This window comes from Corvus cornix, chromosome 15, assembly GCF_000738735.6.
Source record: "Corvus cornix cornix isolate S_Up_H32 chromosome 15, ASM73873v5, whole genome shotgun sequence".
NCBI classification, from domain to species: Eukaryota; Metazoa; Chordata; class Aves; order Passeriformes; family Corvidae; genus Corvus; species Corvus cornix.
Window position 1 is genome coordinate 5473138 of NC_046345.1, and position 26364 is coordinate 5499501.

Below are 26364 nucleotides of genomic sequence, written 5' to 3' on the forward strand. Positions count from 1 at the left end.
CAATTGGATTCAAATGGATTCCATTGGACACGGCAGGTGAAACAGCAGCAAATACAGAGAGTGGGGATACCTTGTAATACCTCCATTTATTGTCACAAGCCAGACAGACAGGGGGTACAGCTCCACATGAATGAAGACAGTGATCCTTTGGACACTTGGTACAAATGGCATGAGAGACATTCTAGCTCCAAAGGGATGAACCAGTACATCTGTATACATGGCACCATTACCTTGGGGTGGGGTACAGGGTTTCTAGGATTTACTACAGAAGCCACCCATTTTTCATCAAAGTGGATAGTTCAACCACTATCAGGACCATAAGGACTCCAGCAGACTCGCTAATAATGTCTCTGGAAATGCCTGCAAGATCTGAGGTCACTTTTACTGCAATGCAATGCAAGTAAGTACAGATTAATATAGCTAACATTTATAACGGGGTGAATCCTAGCTTCAACTGCTTATTGGAACAAAAACATAAATCAGTCAATGCTGAGATGATTAACAAGATAAGATTAAGGTTAAAACTAGAAAATCTATTAACCTGTTTAAGAAGTAAACGTGGCACCTGGCAGGTCATCAGTCTTTTAAGCCTCGAGGGTGTAGATGCTCTAAGCAAACAGGAGACTGACTGAGGCAGCCAAAAGCTCTGTGTGAAGGCTAATGGATCTGTTACTGCCTTGCCACATCAGAAAGGACTTGACTTCTCCCTAAACTCAGTGGAGTGAGCCACAGACCATCACCTCAGCTTCCACTGCCACAGACACAATGTACCACAACCCCTGGATGGGGTAGGAGCTGGGAAGAAAGTCAGTGCTAGTAAGAGGTTCAACATACACAGAGAAGCACAAAGAAAAGAAATCAGCATCTAGAATGGCAGATTCAATTTCATGTCTATATCCTAGCAGCTGTGAATTCAGCTCATAACAAAAGTTTTAGTCAGAAAACTATATTCACCCATTCTGCTTGTCCTAGTCTGCATATATGCTTGTCATTCAACTGTCACACTTATCCATTCAGTGTGTATTGTGAAAATAATTGTAAAGAATTTTAATTATGCCTCAGAAGACACATCTTCTCAAGGAGACAGAAACACATGGCCCACCTGCATCTTTGAGTCTAATTTCCCTTAGGAAAATTTTCCTCTAATGCATTATTTCACAACAGACAGCCTACCACACAGAGGAACTCGCCAGACTGCACTAATTGTTAACAGTTTGGGGTTTATCACGTTCTGCTTTTTAAAGCCATGTACAGAGGCAGGATTGTGAGAGCCCAAAGACAAACTATTCAGAGGGATGCTGAACTACAGAAGTAAGAAAACAAATGCTGAAGATGGGAAAATGAAGACAAAAAACACAGTGATTCAACCTATATCCCAGAGCCTCGACTGTAACTGGGCAGTTCCCACCTCAATGCCATCAAGTCCTCCTCTGAGATCAAACTGAACAGGGTATTTTTGCTGCTAAGACCTTGGTTCTGCACTAGTGAGAACCTAAATGCATTCCTACTCTCCCAGGACTAATTCTGTGCATTGAAGAAAACTAGGGACAAACTGAAATAACTGTGGCTTTGGGGAAATTTTTATCTCCCTCACTGAGTGCCTGTGCAAAATATTAAATATTTCCCTACATTTCTTTACCCACCAAAACACAGTTCTAGTCATTCTAATCACTGCACAAATTAATATCCAGAACAAAAGACTTCTAGACTTGCATGAGAGGGCATTTCACAGGCAAAAGGCTGCAGAGGACAGTACCCAGGCCACTGGAGCTCCTCCTTACTAATTATCCCAGAGCGTCCATTTGCTATGTAACCAAGGGAGAAGTGTGTCAGACTGTGGCAAAGCTGTCTTCAGCAGCTTATGGAATGTTTCTCTGAGTCCTGATGCAATTAACTGCCAGGAAAGTGCTGAGGCAGGCAGAATTAGGAAGCTATAACAAATCAAGTATATAATCCTACACCATTTACATTTAAAACAGCTGAATTGCTTTTAACTCACAGAGCTATTGCATGTTTACAATTTCATTTCATAGGATCTAGATGTCCTATTCCCCAACTGGGACAAATAAAAAAATCCAGCTTCGAGGCCAAAATGGGAAAAGACTCAAAAAAAATGTACAGCTCTCCAGAGCTCCCTGACCCAGGTGGCAAGACCGGCCATCCTGAACCACCAGCACACCCTCTGAGTCACTGCAAACACTCAGAACCACTAAAAAAATTCATTATTACCCCAGAAGCTCTTATGTAGCTCATAGGAAGTTTGAGTAATGTACAATATGGAGATCACTGGGTCCAGGAAACACTTTCCCATAGAAACAAACATGCACAAACTCCAGTATTATTGCTGCAATATCTAGTTAGCTGCAGAGAGAGCAGAGCAACTGCTGCTAAAGCGTTAAAAAGCTTGGTGGTGGGAGAGGGGGGAGGTATGAGGGGAAACGGACATTTCCATAGATTCTGAAGACTTCTAAGGAGGTCTATTAAAAAAACTCCAATAAACCACAATCAATCACACACACACAAACCTGCTTCTTAAAAGACAGTAAAAGCAAGGTTTAGCAAGGTCCTAAGCTTAATCTACAGTGTCAGAAAAATAATATATACTCCTCAACACTAATGTCTTCATCAATCCTGGCATAAAAATGGTTCGGCAGACCCAGATCCAACAGCTACTGAGGAGGATCGGAATTTCTCTGCTAACTTAGCTGACTTTTAGTCCGGAGTGCTGGATGAACTTTGCTGCTACTGCTCAGAAGATAATGCCAATTAGAAAGGAAAGCAGCATGGAGAATGCACCAAATGCTTTTAACTTTTGCCAGCTACACAAAGAACAGAATTAATGTCTAAGAAAAACATATAAAAGTCACACCTGTACTCAAACAACTCATCACCATCCAACCAGCTGCATTACAACTGGGACACCCTGTGAGCAAGTGCTGCCATATTTTGCTGATTCCCACAGCTGCCCTTCCCACCTTCCCCAGGACAGGAACACGCAGGATACCCAGGAGTGCTGGCCTTCCTGCCCAGCACTGCACAGCCACTGGCACTGCTTCAGCAGCAGGAATGCTGCAGATTTCAAAGGATCATGTCCTTGTTTAGAGTCACCGAGCTGGAGCACAGCTGGGGCTTATGCCCATATGGCAGATTTCTCTTTTTAATCCAACTTTGATAGTGAGATGTGTTAAATCTTTGATTTTATTGGCAGATACTGACTGTATGTGCCTAACCTCTGAAGCCTGATGATTGACAGTGTTAATGTACTTTTTAATAGATGAAAAGGGAAATGACAGCTTTTGGCTCCCTTTCAAGCACATTTCTTCACTGCAAAATACTCTACAGCTCAACCTGCTTTTCATACAACCTAAGAAATCTATTCTTTATAGTGTTGCTAATAACTGGTGGCATGCTGAAGAAAACTGTAGCTCAATAGAACACTTACTGTGGGAGCTACTTTACTTCCTGAAAGGAAGATGTTTTCTTCCTTTCTTTAATCTCAGCTGCATTGATCTGATCTTAGAAAATCCCAGACAGAAGTTAAACATTACTTCAAAATGATTTCTCAACTCTTTCTACACCAAACAAAGCTTACCCCCAGACTTTTCAAGAGCAGCAGTTATGCTAACAAGAAGCTAGTGGTTCCAGCATCAAAGGTGATCTGTTACAGACTGCCGAGGCTCAGGGACTGCACTCTTCCACATGAAGGAAACTGTTCCTAGAATCACTGGTTCTATGGCTTGGTCTGGAAGGGAAGTTAAAGGTCATCCCGTTCCAACCCCTTGCCTTGGGCAGTGACACCTTCCACTATCCCAGGTTGCTCTAAGCCCTGTCCAACCTGGCCTTGGACACGTCCAGGGATGGGGCAACCACAGCTTCTCTGAGCAACCTGTGCCAGGGCCTCATCACCTGCACACAGAAGAATTTCTGGTAAGTCAGTGGGGGGGGGGAGGAGGAAGCTGTGGTATGCATTCATTACATGTTGTGAGAGACTGGCAAAGGCATTTCTCTGCCCAGATATCCTTGTCATGAGTCTGCATCTGAGCAAGAGCTAATATTCAGAACCTAGACATTCATGAGAGGGCTCTCCAACCATAACAGAGTAACATTTCTATGGAAAATGGGATGGTGCCAAGTCATAAGAGTCTCTGTAAAGGCCTAATTAACATGAATAACACAGCTGGATATTTTATGTATCACCTAAGTCCCTCCTTCCTGCCACTTAAGAGTAAAAATAGTAGAATGTTTTATGGAGGTTAATGCATGCTTGCTTAGGTGCGATTCCACTCTAAGAGAGGGCAGAAAAGCCTCTTGCAGCCATCTATACAGGAGGCACATGGACAGCCTGTCTAAATAGTGTTTGCTGAAGGAAGTCACAACATAGCAGGTTTGTCAGGGAAACGTGGAGAGTTGCCAGAGTATCAAAGGAATTGCCTTTCCTTCTATTCCAGACTTGGGTTTCAGGGTAGATGAGCTGATATCATCATTTGGCAGGTTACAAGATAATCAGAAAAGAAAAAAGTAATGGCAAAGTACAAAGAAAAATACAAAGACATCTAAAAGAAAAGCATAGTTTACCAGGAGATCAGAGAGTTGGTTTTATCCCTCTGATGGTTGTTTAGTTCAGAATATATTTTGGCACCGTTTTTTACAAATACACAGCATCTCAATTAATCTGAGGCGGCAGCAGCTCCAGAGCTGCACAATCCCTTTGGACCCTGCACCAGAGCACTGGCCAAGAGAAGCATCTTGGCCACCGAGCCCTTTGCAGTGTGTTACCCTGGGCTTCATGTCCACCTCTCCTCCACCAAGCCCAGGCTGCAGAACCCACCTCCTCCAGACACCACTAAGCCCAGGCTGCAGAACCTGCCTCTCCCAGGCAGCTCTGAGCCCAGGCTGCAGAACCCGCCTCATCTGGGCACCACTGAGCCCAGGCTGCAGGACCCGCCTCCTCTGGGCACCACTGAGCCCAGGCTGCAGGACCCGCCTCCTCTGGGCACCACTGAGCCCAGGCTGCAGGACCCGCCTCATCTGGGCACCACTGAGCCCAGGCTGCAGGACCCACCTCATCTGGGCACCACTGAGCCCAGGCTGCAGAACCTGCCTCCTCTGGGCACCACTGAGCCCAGGCTGCAGAACCTGCCTCCTCTGGGCACCACACATGCCCAGGTCTGTGGCAGATACAGGCCTCCACTGAGCAGGCCCATGGCCACCCTGCATTTGGCCACTGAGGAACTTTGCCCTTAAGCCTCCCCACAGCACCCCAGCAAAGCCTCTCCCTCTGCACCCGCAGGGTCTGCCCAGGCTCAGTGTCTGAGTGTCTCTGCCTTAATCCCTTCTGCTTTCCAGGGAGATGTAAATATTTTGGGCCCAAGCTGGCACCCAGCCTTCCCTGGCCACAGTGGGGACACTGGCCCAGCTTGGGAGGCATCAGCTCCAGCTCAGCTCGACCCACCACTGTAATACCCAACTGGTCTGCTGCTCCATGGCAGGCCAAACAGCAGCTTGTATCCAGGACAGATTCAATGACTTGTACACTAACCACAAAAAGTGCTTTTACAAACTGTTTTCCATTAAAAGGACAGAAATTATTTGCAACTAAAGCCACTACGCTTAATTCGGATTCCAGAGTTTCAGACTAGCCCATCCCATAAACATTCCCATCTCAGCTGTGCAATTTTGTTTCAATGTAGCACATATCAGGCAAGAAACTAAACAAGCCTGTATCTGGGTTATTCAAATAGCTGAAGGCACTGAATTGTTTGTGCTCCCCTGGAAAGCATATAACCATAGTTTGCAGTAAGTTGTCACGCTTAGGTTCATCTCACAATCCTCATTTACTGCATTAAATGTAGTAAGATACTAAATTATTAAAACAAGAATAAAAGAAACAATCAGTAACTCTGACAGGAAGACCTGTATTTTCATGTAATGGAAAAACCAGGTTTTTTGAAAACACAACTTACTACTCACTATCCAAAAAAAAAAAAAAACAACACATCAGTAACACCAAGGCTCGGAGTGCAGTGAGGTGCCAAGGAGCCAAGCCCCCTGCAATCAAACACTTCCCAAGGGTCACTCCCAAGCAGCACAGCCACTGGATCCACACAGCATCAGTGCCTGCCCCAGGATGAGCGGGGCAGGAGCAGGGAGCAGCTCGGGCCAGGCAGGCAGCCGTGCTTTTGGGGAACAAACCCAAGCTATGCTGACAGCACAATCCATACAGCTTTAATAAATATCCCAGTAGGAATGTTACTGACGCTTTTAACTGTGGCTAACCAGAGAGTAATGGTCTCAGAGATTATTCCAATTCAACTGATAACACAGGCAGGTATTTTATTATTTATAAAGCCTGGTTTTCTCAGAATAGGAGAAAGCAATCTGAGAACACTTCCCTATTCATTACTCCAAACCTTTTCAAACCAGCATCTCTGCAGAAACCCCACTATGCTGGGCTTCTGCTGTTACCCCACATTAGGCCCAATTATGAACAACTGTGTTCGCCTCACATAGGGAATCCTCTTCCATTCCTCCAGAGGCAAGCTCTCCTTCCCAAACACTCTATGGCTGAACCAGTCCATCTAGCCTGTATCAAGGAATTGTACAATTTCATTTTGCCTGTATTTTCTCAGATTTGCATGCTTAACTGCTCCTGTCAAACTAATATTCCAAGTTCCAGTTAAATATACTTAGCAGTACAAGCAGCTGCTGTTCTTACAAATTGACCCAGGAATCCCTTTAACAAGGGTCGATTTACCAGAGCAGGGTACTTCTGCTCAAATAAAGTAACACAGAGGAGAATGTTACAAATAGCTAAAAAGCCCTAATGTCATTTGGCAGCTGAAGACCTCACTTTTTCCACAAAACATTGAGAAGCAACATTGAAACTTATCAGAAAGACTGCAAATCATTAAATTCTTTTCCAGTGTTCAATTCAAATACAGAAGTCTGACAAACATATACAAATACAGCAAGATGATGAGCTGTGCAGAGCAGTGCTTACAAAGCCAACCCGACTCCAGGGTGGCTCTGCACACGAGGACAGACACTGGCTCTCACATAAACAGAAGCTCTGTAACACAGTGCCAAGCAAGCACCTCAGCCTTGCCCTGAGGCAATCTGAGCACCTTGATCACATCCCATTGACCCCAGATTTCACATGCAGGCAGAGCAGCTTCACAGTCTCTCCAAGCAGAGGAGGAACATGTTGCACCGTTCTAGGAAAGACTCTCTAATCCTGACCTTTCCTTGTACCATTTGTTTATTTCATCTTGATATTCTCCAGTTTTCCCTGCATGGAAAAGGCTTCCTACACACCCTGCATACAAACCACACTCGGAGGTTTTGCTTAGACTCGATGTCCACAATGACCAGAACATGCAGGTACAACGTGCCTATCATGCACCTTTGCTAGAAGGCGTAAGTTCTGACCTAAGCCAACTATCACATCCTCTTCTTTCACCTTCACCTACATCTAACTTCATGCTCATTTTTAACTTCTTTTGTCAGCTCTCGAAGTAACAGACCCAGTTTAAGAGAAGCTTTGTGCATGTCATAGATTTTTCTTCTAAACCAAAATAAGCTCTAGTAGAAATTCAAACACGAGCAGGACCAAAGGGATGATTTTAGGTATATCAGAAGGTTACAATGCCCATACACAGGAATGAAGGAAGACTGCATTAATCTTCTAAAAGGATTCAAATATTGCAAGTAGAGCAATTCCATTTCTGAACAGGAACAAATTCAAACCATTTCCCTTGCAGAAATTTCCATAATTACAAGTAATTATCTTCTACACTGAAATTCTCCAGCACAGCACTTACCGCAAAGAGTATTCCCATCAAATGCTCTATTTAGGAAATAAAGGAGGAGTATTTGCTTGGTGAATTGTATGTTGCCATCCCATTGATTAACCCACGGTTCTGCTCTGCCAAAATATGCATCTATCTTTGATAATATTAACAAGAAACCACAAACCCTACTTAATGACCCTATCGTTAGGTTATCATGAAAGCCTCAAAGACACAAATTTTTAGAAGTGCATGCAGAGAAGAGGAGGAATAAATCACATCCACAGATTACGTCAAAGGAAGATCAGTTATAACACTGCACTGGACATACAGTTCTTTTCTGCAGAGTGAATCAAAGACTCCAAGACAGCATTTGGATATGCATTCTTCTCGGGCAATAAGGACAAGTATGGCGACAGCTGCTCTAGTATTTGCAAAAACTGTATAAACGCAAACAAAATACCAGAGGTTACAAGAAACTAATATTTGCATTTGTTGCTTTTGTGCATAAGGAAAACGTCTGTCAGCTGTTCTTCTTGTGCATAAGGAAAATGTCTGTCAGGAACATGTAATGTTAGTTATTCACCATTTTTCATAAGGAAATATGTACAATCCCACATCTCTTGTGACCAGCTGTGGGAACAGAGTCCACTGGACTGCTGCTGTCCCTGTACATCTCCGTTACCATATAACATCCCAATTTAGCCTTTCAGCAGTACAGCAAAATCGATCCTGCCCCAAGACTGTGGAAAGAGAAGCACAGTGTTCACTGATCTTCTGCAGCACCTGAACCATCAGAGATGGGCCGAGCTTGCTCATAGCACAGCATCTTCCAGGCATTGCAGAACATGAGTTTTCAAAGCAAGCTTCTCAGAGCTCACGACTGACCCAACAGTTAAACAGGATTATCAAAGAGTGTTTAGTGGGTTGAAAGACTCTAAATGGTCACAGACAGGTGGAAGTCAGTCATCCATACAGCAGGAGACCCTGAAGCACAAGTACAAGAGATGACAAAAGGCAACAGCAATTTAATAGCGAGGGACAAAATTACCATGTTTTGGGGGACTGTGCCACCAAAAGTTGCTGGGTCTTTGCTGTACACAGTACAAGAAAAGAGGCTGCAACACCAAGCAGGTGTCACAAATCTTACTATGCCTATAAGACTGGAAGTCTATCAAGAGAAGATGCAGAAACTCTTACCAGATATAAAAAACCTTACATAATGCACTGTAGTTACAAATTGCACATTTCATCACAGAAATCGGTGGGAAATGGGTTAAGACCAATCAGGACCTGGCAGACTTTTATACTAGGTCTGGAAATACCCAAATCAGCCCTACCAGCCCCATTCCCACCCAGTCAGCCTTCCCCTCGAGGAGGTGTCCTCATGCTCTCCCCTCTCTGGAAGAAGCTTTTTGATTTTGGTCAGTGTTAAGAGGAAGGCAGGACAGTGGTCCATCACAGCAGAACGACGGATTACCAGCTCAGATTCGCTATGAATTCAGGCATAACATCATTCCAGAGCCAAGGACTGTATTGCCTTAAATGGAAAAGATCTGCAATATTTAACAGGTCAGGAATACTATCCATTTCTGTTTATTTAAGCACATAAGAGGGTAGATTTAGATTTTTAAAGTGTCTTTAAGAAATATAAAATAGGAAAGCTCATGAGTACTCTTCTGATAACTGCCAGTTATGAAAGTGGGGGAAAGAAGCAAAGGTGAGAAAGGAGGGGAAAAAAAGGAAAGCGAAAAATATTTTTTTTTTTTAAATTGATTGTTTTCACCTAACATGAGCAGAATTCTGAAAAACAGGTTTGATTTTCCAGCTCAGAAAAATCATGGCATTTGCCACACCAGTAAATCCTCATGCAACCAATCCCAGTGCTGCCTGTCACCTGTCAACCTGCCCAGTGCAGGACACCAAGGTCAGCTAAGCTCATGCTCCTCTGCAGGAATTATCAGCCTTGCAAGCATTTCCCAGTCCTTTTCCACTGCGTAACTCATTTCACTCCACAATACAGAGTGAAAAAGTGACTTTTACACCAGAAGCCCACCCGGGAGCCAGCCCATTCCATTCCCTATGGAAAAGAACTCTACAGCCTGTGACATTTTAGCTGCAATACAATACAGATCGCAATCACCGTAGATTCCCCACAGTGCTTCCTTGTAAGAGTCACACAGACATCATTACTGACAAGGTCACAAAAAGGTATTTCATTGTTTCTAGTGAATAACGGAGGTTGTCCCAGGAACCCAAACACTCCCATTCAACCCCACTTCAGCTCCGAATGGCACAGCGAGAAAACAGCTCCTCTCCCATGCAGAACGCGATGTGTGTGCCCAGATTCAGTAGCAGCAGGAACAGATGGAGCCAGGAATGGTGGCACAAAGTTACAGATTAAAAGGAAAAAAGAACAATATCTGAGCTTTTGGATCCTACTATTACACAGTGACCAAGATAAAATGCACTGTTCTAATCTTGAGCACGTACTGAAAATCCGAACAGAGGACTTGGACTTACCATAATATACAGATTCAAAAAAACCAATACAGATCTCCAAGAGAGTAAGTTATGGCAGAGAGATAATGAGATTTGCATTAATTTACTAAGAGCGTATTTTCTACTCCAGGAAAACTGAAGAAGCTGTTTGCATACAGAGGTGTTACACATGAATGAACTTCTCACTGAAATGCTCTTGGTAAATACGCCTAACTTGTGGGAGTCAGGAACAAAGGGATACTGCAGCTCAGCACTGTGTTGCTATTGATGATTTACTGAACCCTTCATGACATCCACACCCAACAGTCAGTTCAGGTTTTGTCCAGCATTTAGTCACAGAATTGATTAGTAAATGACTCCTATATGCAATTTTGTTTAGTATCTAAACCAGTTGCTGTTATCAGGCTCAAGCAGGCAGAACTTCCCACACTGCTCCAACGTAAAAACAAGGTACATTTCATAAACTTGAAGCACCACTTCATACAACTTGCTGGCTTGAACAGTTCGGAAAGGAGTGCTCTCATCTGAACTCCAGTACCCCATCATGCACTCACAAGTATAATGACTTTCGTTATTATTATTCATAGATTCACTATTCTGCATTAGCTAACATGACCACACCACCATCCACGCCGTTCTTTTCTCCCCTTAGCCCAGAGGCTGCAGCAAATCCTAGTCAACAATGGGTCAGAGCAGCCCAAGGCGAGTCCAGGGCAGTGGGATCCAGCAAAGAATCACCTTTTCACTGATGAAGGAGCTGCCTGAGCCAGTATCCTGAAGGACAGCACACATGGCTCTGCCAGCAAACTGAATCCCAGAGCTGAAGGAAGCTTCAAAAAGAGGATGTGATAAGGGAAAGATTTAGTTCCAGAGAACTACATGACTGTCAGCCTGCCCTCAGTGCCAGAGAAGATCATGGAACAGGTCATCAGAGAAGAGAACAGAGCTGGGAAAGTGTCTGATGAGGAGCAGCTGAAGGAGCTGGGGGAGCTCAGCCTGGAGAACAGGAGGCTCAGAGGGGGATTTTCTCCCTCTCTACAACTCCCTGAAAGGAGGTTGTAACCAGGTGGGGGCTGTTCTCCTGAGTAACAAGTGACAGGACAAGAGGAAATGGCCTCAAGTTGTACCAAGGGAGGTTTAGGTTGGATATTAGGGTAATTTCTTAATGGAAAGAGTTGTCCAGCCCCGGCACAGGCTGCCCAGGGCAGCGGTGGAGTCATCATCCCCGGAAATGTTCAATAACGTGTGGATGTAGCACTTGGGTACATGCTTTAGTGGTGAACATGGTGGTGCCTGGACTTGGTGATCTTGTCCAAACATAACAATTCTACGATTCTATGTAATTCCTGCAAACTGAGCCATGAACACACTGGCATGACTGATTTTATGCTTTTCAAAGAATACGATCAATATAACGGATCAGTCATAGCTGCAGCCAGATCCTATATAATTACTGGCTCCTGCGAGACGGTCAGTGCAGTTGTGTTCACCCAAATGCAGGGGATGTCTCATGCTGGAATTCCAGCCTGACTTCCCAAGGCAACAGACACACACACTGCACCGGCAGCCCCCAGCTCCTGGGCCCAGTGCCTGAGTCCCAGGGCATCAGGCCAGCATGGACCTTGCTCTGGACTAGAAAACAAGGATGCAGGGAGAACCTGGAAGGAAGTGGAACCAAAGGTGAGTCACCAAAGTCCACAGGAAAAGTCTTCATTAGTTCTGATGCTTGTGGGAAAAAATTAGTAAACAACAGTCATTTTTTTAAACTTAAAAACACACATGGTTTACGACAGAACATGAGTACTTCAGTCACAAGCAAATTTGGTTTTTCACTTGCTGAAGGCAAGAGAACCAGTTACACATTCCAGGCAATAGCTGTATCTGGGAATCACCAGACAAAGGAGCATACTCCAGGGTTACACACAGGACTAATAAACTGTATGAGATTCTATACAGCACAGTTTCACAGCTGTAAAAGCAAATATCTCTCAATGAGCAAAACACCTTAAACATTTAATAATAAAAACATGGCTAAAGCAAAAGAACACGAGTATAAATAAATCAAAGGAGACTCCTGATTCAGTGAAGCAGCACATGCATTCAACTCTCTTATTTGGGTATTCTAATAGGGACAAGGCATGCAAATGACTTCTCAGAAGCCACTTGAGCAAAGGACCAGCAGTACCAGGGCCTACAGTACCACTCGTTGCTGCACTGTCTCATTTTCTGTGCCACTCAGACCTGGGGCAGCAGAACCTCCTGCGTGGGTCTGCACGAGCCCCTTTCCTGAGGCTACTCTGTGCAGCACATGACAGCAGCACTGCAACGGCACCAGGCCAGCAGAAATCCCAGCCGCGCTCACGTGAGGCTGCTGGCAGCACGGACTAAATAACCTCTGCTGAGATTCGCTGGGACTACAGCTGAAAACAGAACCTAGGCCGACATGAACATAGTTTGCATCACATCACAGCAGGAATAGGAATTTTTTTTTGCTCAGATGAGTGAGACGTCTGACAGTTCAGAGAAGTTCAGCCATCTCATGTACCCTCTGCACAATCAAATTTGGTTGCCCAAAATCAACTCGATTTGGACACAGACAATAACGCAGAGAAAAAAAAGAACCATCTGACGTGGTGATTTAAGCATAAGCGGGTGAGCCAATACTGCCAAGTGAATCCTGACACTCTGAACAGAATCTTCCAGAGCTGAGGAGTCCAGCCAACAGCCAAGAATAATATTTCAGTGGTTCAGTCAATACAGCTGTAACCATGGCCTGGAGGGGTTTCCACAGCCGTAACCACAGGAGTGACTGCACATTCACTTGAAAATAGTAAAAACAGACATTTAAAAATGTACAGCTTGTAGACATCTTAAAACCAGCTCGAAAGGAGGCACAGAGGGACCTGAAAAATGCATCGACACTCCCACTAAGCTTGACTGTCATCTGTTTATCCTTCTTATGAGACAATGACTTGAAATAAGAACTCCTCTCACTAGGTACAATCACCTGCTTGAAAAAATCATGAAGGAACAGCTTCAGACTAGCTGAAAAGAGATGAGGCACCAGTATACAAAGCCTGACTGATCACCCGGAGCTGCAATGGCACAAGGCACGTTCCAACCAGGACGGTCTAACACCGTTTATTCCTGTCTCACACTCACAGCCAGAGACACTCTCATGCCTTTCACATATGATTTCTATTTCTTCCCTGATGTAAGACACAGTATCACACAACATGCTATAGAAGGAGCCCTGCTGGTTCAAGCAGGCTTTCCCAAACGAAAAAAAAAAAAAAAAAAAAACCAACAAAATGGGAAAAAAAGAAAATAAAAAGTTTAATACTCCACAGCTGCTAGGAGCAAAGGGTCACTGCCGCAGAGGGGCGGCACAGCACTCGGTTTGCTGGGTTCTCCCTTCAAAGAATACCCATAAAATGCACTGCCAAGCGCCGTGGAAAAGCGTCCTGCGCCGCGTCGAACGCGGCGGCCCCGCACGGACACCGCGCACCGCCCAGCGCGGGGCCCACCGCGGGCACCGGGACCGGCGAGCGCCGCGCCGGCCCCGCAGCCGCGTCGGGGGCGCGGCCCGAGCACCGCCCGCATCCCGCCCGCGGAACGGAGCGGCGCCGGCACCTCCCGCGGCAGCCGGGGCGGCCCCGCCGGGGCGAGAGGAGCGGGAGCGGGCCCTCCCGGCACTCACCTTCTTCCGGGGCTGCCATTTCATCATATTTGTAGAGCGGGGACGTGCAGCATCAAGGTGGCGCTGGGGCGGCGGGCGCAGCGGGGCCGAAGCCCGCGGTCATGCTGCCCGGCCCCGCCACCAGGCCCCCGCCGCGTCCCGCGGGACAGCAGCCGGCCCCGCCGCGCGGGCCATGGGCGGGGGCTGTGCCCAGCCGGCGGCTCCGCCCGCACCGGTCACGCCCGGGGCCCGCGGAGCGCGGCCGCTCCCGGGCGCATCGCGGGCGGCGAGACCCGAACCAGGACACGGCCCCGGCCCGGCCCGCCCGGCGCGCGCGGCAGCTCAGGGGCGGCACCGGCCCAGCCCCGCCCCCGCCGCGCGCCCCGACCCCGCCCCCGCCGCGCGCGAGGCCACGGCGGGAGAGACGCGGGAGACATCGGGCCGGCAGGGGGCGCTACGCGCGGGAGCGGCTCTGGCGCCCCCTGTCGGTGTCACCGGCGGTGCCCCCTGCCCGTGTGACACCGGCACACAGGGACAGCCCGTGTGACACCGGCACAGGGACAGCCCGTGTGACACCGGCACTGGGACAGCCCGTGTGTCACCGGCACACAGGGACAGCCCGTGTGACACCGGCACTGGGACAGCCCGTGTGTCACCGGCACAGGGACAGCCCGTGTGTCACCGGCACACAGGGACAGCCCGTGTGACACCGGCACTGGGACAGCCCCTGTGTCACGGCACACAGGGACAGCCCGTGTGACACCGGCACAGGGACAGCCCGTGTGTCACCGGCACACAGGGACAGCCCGTGTGACACCGGCACTGGGACAGCCCGTGTGTCACCGGCACAGGGACAGCCCGTGTGTCACCGGCACACAGGGACAGCCCGTGTGACACCGGCACAGGGACAGCCCGTGTGTCACCGGCACAGGGACAGCCCGTGTGACACCGGCACACAGGGACAGCCCCTGTGTCACCGGCACACAGGGACAGCCCGTGTGTCACCGGCACACAGGGACAGCCCGTGTGACACCGGCACTGGGACAGCCCGTGTGTCACCGGCACACAGGGACAGCCCGTGTGACACCGGCACTGGGACAGCCGCTGTGTCACCGGCACATGGGGACAGCCCGTGTGTCACCGGCACTGGGACAGCCCATGTGACACCGGCACTGGGACAGCCCCTGTGTGACACCGGCACAGGGACAGCCCGTGTGACACCGGCACTGGGACAGCCCGTGTGTCACCGGCACACAGGGACAGCCCGTGTGACACTGGCACTGGGACAGCCCCTGTGTCACCGGCACACGGGGACAGCCCGTGTGTCACCGGCACACAGGGACAGCCCGTGTGACACCGGCACTGGGACAGCCCCTGTGTGACACCGGCACAGGGACAGCCCGTGTGTCACCGGCACTGGGACAGCCCGTGTGTCACCGGCACACAGGGACAGCCCGTGTGACACCGGCAACTGGGACAGCCCGTGTGTCACCGGCACAGGGACAGCCCGTGTGACACCGGCACTGGGACAGCCCGTGTGTCACCGGCACACAGGGACAGCCCGTGTGACACCGGCACTGGGACAAGCCGCTGTGTCACCGGCACACAGGGACAGCCCGTGTGTCACCGGCACACAGGGACAGCCCGTGTGACACCGGCACTGGGACAGCCCCTGTGTCACCGGCACACAGGGACAGCCCGTGTGTCACCGGCACACGGGGACAGCCCGTGTGACACCGGCACTGGGACAGCCCCTGTGTCACCGGCACTGGGGACAGCCCGTGTGACACCGGCACACAGGGACAGCCCGTGTGACACCGGCACAGGGACAGCCCGTGTGTCACCGGCACACAGGGACAGCCCGTGTGACACCGGCACAGGGACAGCCCGTGTGTCACCGGCACACAGGGACAGCCCGTGTGTCACCAGCACTGGGACAGCCCCTGTGTCACCGGCACTGGGACAGCCCGTGTAACACCAGCACACAGGGACAGCCCGTGTGACACTGGCACAGGGACAGCCCGTGTGTCACCGGCACACAGGGACAGCCGCTGTGTCACCGGCACACGGGGGCAGCCCCCGGTGTCACCGGTACACGGGGACAGCCGCTGTGTCACCGGCACAGGGACAGCCCGTGTGTCACCGGCACACGGGGGCAGCCCCGGTGTCCACCGGTACACGGGGACAGCCGCTGTGTCCGGGCACGGGGTGTCCAAGGATGGGGACAGCCGGCGTGTCCTGTGCACACAAGGAGAGTTGCTGTGCCCCAGGTGCAGGGAGAGCCGGTCCTGCAGGTGGAAGGGCTGTGCAGTTCCAGCTTCAATTGTGTGGTTGAAGGCTTTTCCCGTCGAGCTTTTGCTGCCAGTGCTGGGGCTGCAGACCAAAGTCAGAGCTGGGTGCTGTCACACTGTGGCCATCTCCAAGGAGCCAGTTATTCTAACATCACAAAGCTTCAGCTGTTCTGAGACTGTTCTAATAAATAAACATAGGCTCAGGAGAGTTACAAATCCTCAGGGCATGAATGCAACACAATTTAACTCTGGGCTTATATTATTGAAATGGTGCAGAGGTGTCGTTTTCTTTGCTGTGAGGAATGACCAACACTGTAGCATCTCAGAGGTAAACAATAAACTTAATGGCAAATGTAATATCAAAACACAGATCAACAAATATTCACTGCCAGGTCCCTTGGAAATACAACAGTTGCTTCTTTCCGTTGCAGTTCCTCAGTCCTGAAGGACACTGTGCCTTGGGTCGCAGGGACGCCGGAGCACTGACAGGGGTGTTTCAGCTCTAGCCTTGATGCTCAGACGTCGCTCCCTCCCACAGTGACTGCGTGTACTCTGCAACGAACACAGAGCTCAGACACCAGCCCCAAAGCTGCCTTCAGCAGGTCCCATCTTGTCCCACACTACCCTCAGACACCAGCTCTGTGTTTCATGTTTCTGTTCCCGCACCTTCCCCTGGATTATTGACAATGCATGTGGCAGCACAGAGATACAAGTGACAAATAAAGCTTTGAGAAGCAGGTAGGGACTGAAAAGAACAGGTGTGGCTGTGCAGAAAAGGAACTCCTGCTGGTTTTACTCCCCAGAGCTAGTGTCTCACAGAGCTATGCCCTTCTACTACACCAACAGCAGAGTCACTGGGCCCTGAAACTCAAAGATTTCCATAAATTGAAAAACTGGTATTGACAATTCTGACGAGTTCTGTACATAGCAGTTGGTGCTTGAGTCAAGAAAGTAAGTGCTCAGCATCAGACAACGTTCAGCATCAGACAATGCCATTCTCCACGTTGCTGTCAGAATGAAGCTTCATCAAATTCACAGACAGATTACAAAATGTGGTGTTTTGACATAATCAACCGGAGGTTTTTGAAATTCTTCCCAAGTAAAGATAATTAACTGGAAGCAACACAGGAGCTCTTGTGAGAGGCTGAAATGTTACAGTTAATGGCTTAAACATTGTTATGAAGGACTTTTTGCCCATTATGGCAAAACTGTATAAAGAAGCTGCGACCACCAAAGTCCACCCCTCCCTGAATCTTCCTCCTGACTTCTTACTCCAGTGATTGGCATTTCTGCTATATTTACTTTTTTTCCTGCTGCTATTGATAAAAAGAAATAATGTTGGCACTATTTTCAAAGCCATAGAAAATATCCACAATAGGGGCAGTATAAATGTCTGGCGTCTGGGGGAAATGACAAACGCTTTTCATTCTTCCAAAGTCAGGGAGTTACCAGACTTCCATAAGATAGAAGAAAATGCAATATGATTTTTTTGGTTTCATTTTTAAGATCCCAGTTTCTCTTTCCAGATCGAACGCTCTCAGTATGTAGTGATTCAATTACCAGGAAATCCCTAAACCATCCTCTTATGCCAGCAACTTCCAACTCTTCCATCATGAGAACAGAATCCTCATGTCCATTTCAAAAGGAACCAATTCATTCTCTCAAGTAATCAGCAATGCCAAGAAAATTCAGGTGCTAGAGCTTCCTAAAGCTCAGTCTGAACCAGCAGGAAAGCTGTAACTGTTAGAAAGTTGGTATTAAGGTAATATTGGCCCATGGAAGTCAAATGCTCTCAGTTAACTGAAGTGAAATGGCTGAAAGCAGTGCTCAGCCCCCCATTAGCCCCTCTGGCCCAAAATGTGGCTTGTGGCTGGAGAGCCCCGTGCCAGCACTGCCCAAAGAGGATTGCGCCCCATCCCTAGAGCCTGTCTCAGGGTACTGACACCTCCATTAGAAACAGCCTTATGAATCCATTCTGAACTGGTCAGACTTCAGGACACTGGCAGGAGCTCCCAGGGAACAGAATTTATTTTTCCAAACATATGAATAAACATCTTTTATTCCTTTTACTACTTCGGAGTGAATAATAGTCATAATTTTGGCTGGTTGGCACAAAATCATCCAGCAAAATGACAGGTTACACCAATACCTTTTATTTTTTACTTTCCTTGATTTACTGGTGTTTTTAAAATTTGCATTGTAGGTCTGACAATCCAGTATATGGTCCTCCTTTCCTGCAGTCAGTGAGTAGCCAAGCAAGCTGTGCATTATTAGACATATCTGATAGCTCTCAATCTTAAAACTCAATGGATAAAAAACCTTTTGAAGTGTCTTCCTCAAATTGATCTTCGGCAAGAACCTAGAACTATCTGATGTACTATCACACTTCTTGCATAATCCTTCATTTTCAATAACTTCTAAGTCGGTATCTTTGTTACACCTTGAAATTCCCTCTGCTCAACCCAAGTGAGCTTCACCCAGAAGTAACCACACTCTGCAAGTAGGAAAAGGTCCTGTTGTAGGTGGCTTGTTGATAAGTTTGCTAGTCAGGCTATCCAAGCAGTATGAGAATTCAGTTCATTGTGTTATTCTACTCAGTAGCAGCAAAATTAGACAGTATTCAGCAGGGATGTGAAGACTCAGAGTAACAACTTCTTCCACGTACTGCGTACTGCCTGGGCTGGCAGCGTGTGAAATGCCAGCACTTTAATAACACCCACACAGCCAGAGCACTGCACACCAAGCTCCTAATCGCTGAGTCCCTTGGCAAATTCAGGAAGGATAATAAAATCAAGTCCTTTTATTTCTGAATTTATTAAAGCAGCTTTCAATTCATTACAGTGATTCTGTGTCTGTCATTTGCCTCCCTCCAGCCAGAGCACTGAAGGCAGATACAGGATCTTGCAAGGGTTTACAGATGAGATTCTGCATGAGGGACTGAGCTATGGCAGCTGCTGATCAAGTGTGGCCTGCAAAAGGGAGAAAGGAGTTCAGAAAATTCTGGTCTGGGAGGAGGGAACTCCAAGTGCAGGAATTAGGTATTCTCCTTTAATTAATGGACCAATCCTTATGATAAAACTCCACTTATTTTACACCCTTTAGGAAACAGAGGGTCAAACACTCCATCATTATCTATGTCATCCTTTGGAGTTCCAAATGAAAGCCCTACTCCATGCCTTGGGGTAGAGAAGGGAAAATGGGGAAGCAGTGGTGGGAAGAGAGGTGATTATGAGAGAGTGAGAGATAGACAGTGAGAGAGAGAGAGAGAACAGCAGTGTCCACAGTGTCCTGTTCCATCGTCCTTCCCTTCACAGCACAGTGAGAGTCTCTGCTGGCGCCTCAGCTGGGACTGTATTACATAAATACGATGTGCCTGTGAAATATCTGCGTGATAGTCCTATGGCAAAATGTATTTCTGTAGTTCAATATGAAACATATCCTAAATTTTAACTGTATCTTACCAAGGAAGGTGTTTGCTTTCAAAATCGTTGAGACTCTGTTATTGGCTTAAGAAGCTTCAGTTCTACCCTTACATGATCCTGAGCAGAAAACCATGTTTGGGACCTGCTTCTAATTATGACTTGCCCCTCCTTTTTTCCATAGGAAGCACAATTACTGCTGCTATGGAGACAAGTGTAATTCAGGCAAGATGTGGGTCAAAGCAATACTTAGGAGGCAAAGGTTCACAGAAAAGTACCCTTTTTGCTATCTGTCTTGGAGAAAGGTCTTCTCCCAGTCTTCTCTTGCCAGCTTCCATCACCATCTGCTGTCTCAGGTAAGAAAGAGCCAAATAACACCTGAAACTTCTCACCAAGAGAGCTGCTCTTCCTCTCTTGCCCCCTCCCCACTACCCAGTGACTCCAGCCATTCACAGGATCTGCCAGCACTCACACCATCAGCATCTCTGTGGGCATAACAGGCTCAAATAAGCTCTTACTAGCCCAAAGTGGGAGACTTTCATTAATTTAATGGAGAAGGATGTATAAATTTTAATTGCTTTTTAGGTATACTCACAATGTTATCAGGTTCCTAAACCAAAACTTTTATTCCCCAAGATCCAGATGAATTCCCTTTGCCTGCTCCTCACAGTACACCTTAAACATATTTGTACGAATTCTTTCCAAAAAACCCAGCTGCAAGCTGTATTATCTTACATGCAGACAGTAGTGAGATTGAAAACAAACTTGCCCTTCCCCGTATGATGCTGCTTAGATTAAAGGCCAGAGATGATCATTTGCTGGAAGAGGCAATTGATTCAAAGGAAAGGTTTGTGTTGAAATGAAGGAATTCTGTGTCTGAATAAGAAATAACATCAAGAAGGACAGAGGATGGCTGTGGTACCTTTAAAGAAACTCCAGCACTGAGGAAACAGATCCATCAATACACTAGAGGAACCAACAACCTCCTAAACCCTAGCACAGCAAACTAAATGTGAAACCTTTCAATCATGGTTTAAAATCACATCCTCACTTAGACACTTCTCCCAAAGAGGTGGACTTCAGACACACCTGACAATGACATGAAGAAACTGAAAGATAAAAAAAATTAGAGTCAAACTGTTCGATTTAACAATTAGCTCTTCTGGAGTTCACAGGTTAGCAGGGAGGGAGTTAGAGTTTGGTGATATACTCTGCACATTAAATTTGTCCTGTTTTTCAGGACACAGAACATACTTTCTAAATTTAAAGAAATCATAGAAGCATATGCAAAGTTTTAATAAAAATTCTTTTTTAGCTTTGTCTGAAAGGGCTACACAACAAAACTATTGTATTATAAAGGATCTGTTTTGTCTATTCAAAATTTCTCTTCCACACACTGGAAACGTTAAGTACGTTACACAAGCTATCCTACTCCTGAGCCCTGAGATACTCAACAAAAGATCCCATGACAGTCAGAAACAGCACTTAAAACTCTCTAAGGACTCTTCTCTTACTCATTTAGAATGATAGGCAGTTCACCTGCTGAACTTTCTTGAAAAATGTGTACCAGGAATTTTGTTTGTGTCTGTTTGCATTTTCGGTCAGGACTGTTTGAATAAGAGATGTGACACAACTTATCCATATGCAGCACCATTTCTTCCCAAAGCACAGCATGCTGTATCTCACAGCTGCCCTTTTCACTGCTGCAGCAGTAAGAGAACAGAGGAAAGAAATAAACTGAACTCCTCTACAATGACAAAGTGTCTACAGACAGCTAACAAGCTCTCAAAACCAGAATCAGATAAATCTTCTTCAGAAAGATAGATGTTCAAAGAGCAATTCCTTCTGTGGGCTACAGTTATTCTGAAGAATACCTTGTCACTGCCATATCAGAGAGAACCATTTCAAAAGCGGGAAACAACCTCAAGGTGCTGTAAAACTCTACAGTGTCCCTGAAATCATTGGCGCAGAGACAATCTGGCCTCTCTGAGAAGCCACATCTAAGATTCTTAGAATAGAATAGTTCCAGTTGGGAGGGACCTAAAACAATCATCTAGTGCAGTTTGCTGAGGAGAAGCATCTCCAGATGGAGGTTTAACTTGCACTGCTCTCATCACTGACACCACTGTCAGCCCAGGTCTATTCCCAACCTGCCCACAGTGAGCAGACACATCCAATCTCACGGGCTGCAGCACTCCCCCAACTCTCATGGAGCCCATTCTCTCCAAAAGGGAGTGTCTCTATCAGACAAGCAGACACAGATGCAGCCCAGTACATTTCAGCACTACAATGAAGAGTTTCTGATGCAGTTTTAGTTAGCTTCACTATGTCGGACAGTAAAATTAGGAGAGCTGACCAAAATAAGAACTTGAGACCCTGTCAGTGACCAAGGCAACCTCAGTTAGCTTTGTCCTACAACGGTGAAGCCAGCACACTGCTACATCACACAACTTAGTCAGAACCTGACTTCAGTGGCATTTTTCTGCATAAAGTTGTGAGAGCATTTAAGAGTAACTAGGACAGCTGTTGGCTCCAGCCTAAAAATACAGAACACATCTGCTTCATTTACCTTCACGTGCTCAAACATCCAGCACTGAACAAGCGTAAGGCTTAGAGTGGTACTAAAATTTTTCTACATGGAGAAGCAGGAGCCAACCATGCAGCAGTTTCCATTCACCCCTGAGAGAAAAGGTGAAGGGTGAGCTATTTGCAAGAACCAGAAATAAAAAAATATTCAACCTGCACCTACATAAAAGTGTTTGCTGATGATGAGAGATTGATTTAAAATACTTTTTTGAAGATTATGCAAATGGAAGTTAATTACTACATAGTAATTACTCCATAATGTATTTTTGCAATTAGCATCTTTTCTTACTGAAGTTTTGTTACAAAAGGTGACCCCACAGCAGACCCAAAAGCACAAACCCAGTCTTCAAGAGTCTCCTGTACTCATTTCACCTTTCTTTTTCTCCAGCACAGATTTTTCCACTGTAAAAAGTGAGATTATCATCAGATACCTTAGAAACAGAGGCTTTTTGCACTGGCACAGGGCAAACAGGAAAGAATAACATTATCTGCTTCCCCAGAATGTCTCTGCTGACGTGTCTGGAGCCCTCAGAACAAGGACTCTGGTGACACCCACAGACCCCAATGCCCAGGCCCCACCATGCAGCACAGAAAACACAATTAGAACAGACATGTAATTAAGTAATTATAGCTGGAAAAAAGATTGTGGTAAATATCTTTAACCTGATACACAGTAGCTCTGACAGCAGGTTCTGAATGTGTGTCAGAAATATTAAAATAGCAAGTGTGGGAAGGAATTACCTGAATGATATAAGCCAAAATAAGAAAATGGAAGAATTAACTAAAAACCTTTCAATTTATTAAGATCTAGGAGAAATGGAAAAGACTCTACAGATCTTGAATTACACTGCTACACATGATGCCTTCTTTATATGCTGCATGTACAAGCAATGACAGACAAAAGAGAGACAAATTAGTTTGATATATTCCCTCTGCCTGGGCACAGACTTTCACTGTTCAACATGACATCGTAGCAGGCTGTCAGAAACACAGTGATTGTCAGGTTTTCACACTGCTACCCAACCACCATTCTATAAGCATCAGAGTTTAGGTAAAATGCTGCCAATAGCCCATATTTACACTTCAGAGAAGAGTACTGTTATTCTTCTCCTTCTAATTAAGCTGTGTAAAGGCTTAGGCCTAATAACCATGACTTTAATGTCCTAAAACTGAAACAATTTTACAATGGCTTATTCCAAATAATTCCAGGCTCAATGAAAATCAATAAATTAAGAAAATAAAATAAAATAAAATAAAATAAAATAAAATAAAATAAAATAAAGAATTCTTGTTGCTAGCCTCAGCTGAGGTGCTACAGGAACCCTGTATCAGACAGACAAGTTGGTCCCTAAATCTGACAGCCTGGCCTATTAAATCAGTCATTTATCTTCCTGAGCGTCCTGATCATTCTAACAAAACAGACAGAATCTGGGAACATACCTCTTGTAGATCCATCTTCTACAACATGAAGAAGTTAGCAAATGGTACATCTTGTTTACAAGGAAGAAAACTCCTTTCTGATGACACTTGTTAGAAGTTTATGCCTTGGAGTCTGAAGTCTGGGAGCAGCTATCACACCTGTCCAAGCACAGGGACACTTACAGGGCTGTGCTCTTCCTTATTAAAATGGCACAGAACACAATTTGCCTCCTGAGTTTTCCAGCTGGAGAATCACCATCACATGCTGAGGACAGGGTCTCGCTGCCAGCACTAGTCCTCACCAGCAGAGCAGAAATGCCTGGGCATTCCAGACAGGAGGAAACAGATCCCTGCTGTGGTACAGTCTCTGAGCTCAGCAGAACTACTCAACAAGTGTATGAGATGAACCTTCTAGCAACTCACAGATCTCGCATTCCTCTGAGGCAAAGATCAGAGTACCGTTAAGCAGATCCCTCAGAACGGCACAGTTCCAAAGATTCCAGAGTGGCAATTTACCTGTTTGACTACTACAGGAGACTTCTTTGTAGTCCTGTACACAGACCAGCAAGAATATAATGCTATTAGTTACCAAGGACCCTTTTAGCAGGAAAAATCATCAGTAAACATAAAAAAATATATAAAACAGAAAAAAATCTCTCAAGCTTGAAATGTTGTCCCATTTAGATAAAGAATTCCTGACTTTCTGTAGGCGTTCTCCTGTTGCTGCCTTCCAGCATCTCCCCTCCTCCCATTAATTAGGGCCTGTGCAAAAGGAGGGAGAAGCAAAGCTGTATTTAACTCTCTGTACACCAATAACCAGATAATGCATTCTGTACTGAATACAAATATTTCTAGTTGACCTCAAAATCTAGGGGAAAAAAAAATCTAGAAAAAAACCCCAATGTATTTTTACCCTGAAATACAGAAAATCTTAAACCCACCTTTGGCTTTATTGCATGTGAAGCACTGTTGGGTAAGAGATTCAAATAATTCCTGGAGGCCAGTTAATCTGCGGAGAGAGCTGTGCATCAGTAAAGAGAGCAATATCTGGCACCAGAGCCTCTGCTGGAAAGTGGAACCATTCTTAATAGGAAGTAAAAGTGAAAACTGGAGTTAATAGATTCCTTTGATTCTCCTCTGCTGCAAATAATTCCTATGAAGAAGCCCTCAGTATGTTTTCTGGATAAAACAGGAATTTCTCCGAGCTCATCTCTGAACAACAGAAGAACACTGGGAAAGCCATTCTACATGGACTGCTCCCGAGAGCAGAACTTGGGCTCCAGGACTGAGAAACCCCATGGAGCATATTTGTACTCAGCACATACTGTGGCTGAGACCAGGCTCAGCACAGGACATTTCTCAGCATCTTTATAAAGATGGTTTTTCCATTTTTCAGAGTGCGTTCCAGCACACACATCTGGCAGCGCTGCGGCGCGAACAACAGTTCCTGGCTCTCCGTGCATGTGTTCTGCATCCCATGACATCATGCACTCCTCAGCTTGCCAAAGCGCAGTCTCTACTGTACAGACCACCAAAACAGAGCCCCAGCATCCCTGTGGGGAACAGGGCTAACTTCCAGACCCAAAAGTTTTCCCCTTGCAAAATCTTGTTCGATGTTTCATCTGTTGTGCTGCGTTCTCTCCCACTCACACCCATTACTCAAAAACAGTTTTCAAATCATTCCTAAATTGCTCATATTCTACCCTGCCTGTAAAGATCTTTTCTTTGCACAAGGCTGTAACTACTCAGTTACTTCCCAGCAGAACAACCCTTTTTCCTTTTATTCACAGTGGGCTTTTAACTCTTTAACAGCCTGAAAACTCGGAAATCTGTATTTCCCAAAGAAGCGTACGCTTGTTTTTCTTTGCTATGGGTAATAGTAGGCAGCACTGCACAGATTGATTGTTCTCTGGAGCTGAGGTTAATGTCTCATCTTGTGTCATACTCATTACTTAACACTGCCTCAGCAGCAAGGAAGCTCTCTGGCACATTTAAGAAAATAGGTTCTACATTGTAGGGCAAATCAGAAGAAAAACAATTCTATTATCTGAAAAATGTTCATGTTCAAAATCCTGCAAAACCTTTTAAAGAAAGGCAGACAAATGCCAGGACCAAAGGCCCATGACTTACACACTCACTGGGGGAGAGCTCTGGAGTCAAGAACTGCTGCAGGATTAGACCCTGGAATTTACCAAAACTGGCCCTCTGCTCCATCTTGTTTTATCCATCCCAAACTAATCAGCCAGAAGGAAATAGATGTACAGATACTGCAACAGATAACAAAGTCACGATGAGAGATAAGGCTGTAAGATTTCCCTGCAATAATTTCTCTAACAGAGGTAAAAAACAAGCTTTCCAGGCCTGATTCCACTCAAAGAGGGCTTAACTGTCAAAAGGTGGAGAAAAATTGCAACAGATTGATATTTCAAAATAAAAATTTCATGCAAAGTGGTCTTGTGCAAAAGAGCCAACTCACTCATGAGGCAAGGGTCACCCAGAGGTAATCCACAGAAACAGGACAAAGCCAGAAGCCAGGTCTATCACAAATTACCAGGCACATTGGCTCGAGGCAGAGGCAGCCCATACATCCGTTTCTCCCACGACGGTACTTGCATTTCTAGATAAAGTGATTCCACTGACATCTCCTTTGCTAGCCACCAGAGCATTTCCAGATATCACTC

At 46.1% G+C, this 26364-nt stretch overlaps 1 protein-coding gene and 1 long non-coding RNA gene across 4 annotated transcripts in view; both read right to left on the reverse strand.

Moving 5' to 3' along the window:
- Positions 1-26364, reverse strand: part of TTC28 (tetratricopeptide repeat domain 28) — a 114232-nt gene that overhangs the window by 67142 nt on the left and 20726 nt on the right. The window contains exon 1 of one of the 3 annotated variants that reach the window (XM_039561386.1): positions 13990-14136. The exons of the other annotated variants lie outside the window; for them this stretch is intronic. Coding sequence (XP_039417320.1) covers positions 13990-14016 — 27 coding nt within the window. The 5' untranslated portion in view covers positions 14017-14136. Of the gene's footprint in view, positions 1-13989; positions 14137-26364 lie in introns of those variants that run through there. 3 annotated transcript variants of the gene reach the window in all.
- LOC120410874 lies at positions 18447-24413 on the reverse strand. The gene is made up of 2 exons (XR_005603209.1): positions 23705-24413; positions 18447-19228 (listed from the first exon to the last, which is right to left on the reverse strand). It is a non-coding gene; the product is annotated as an uncharacterized LOC120410874 (long non-coding RNA).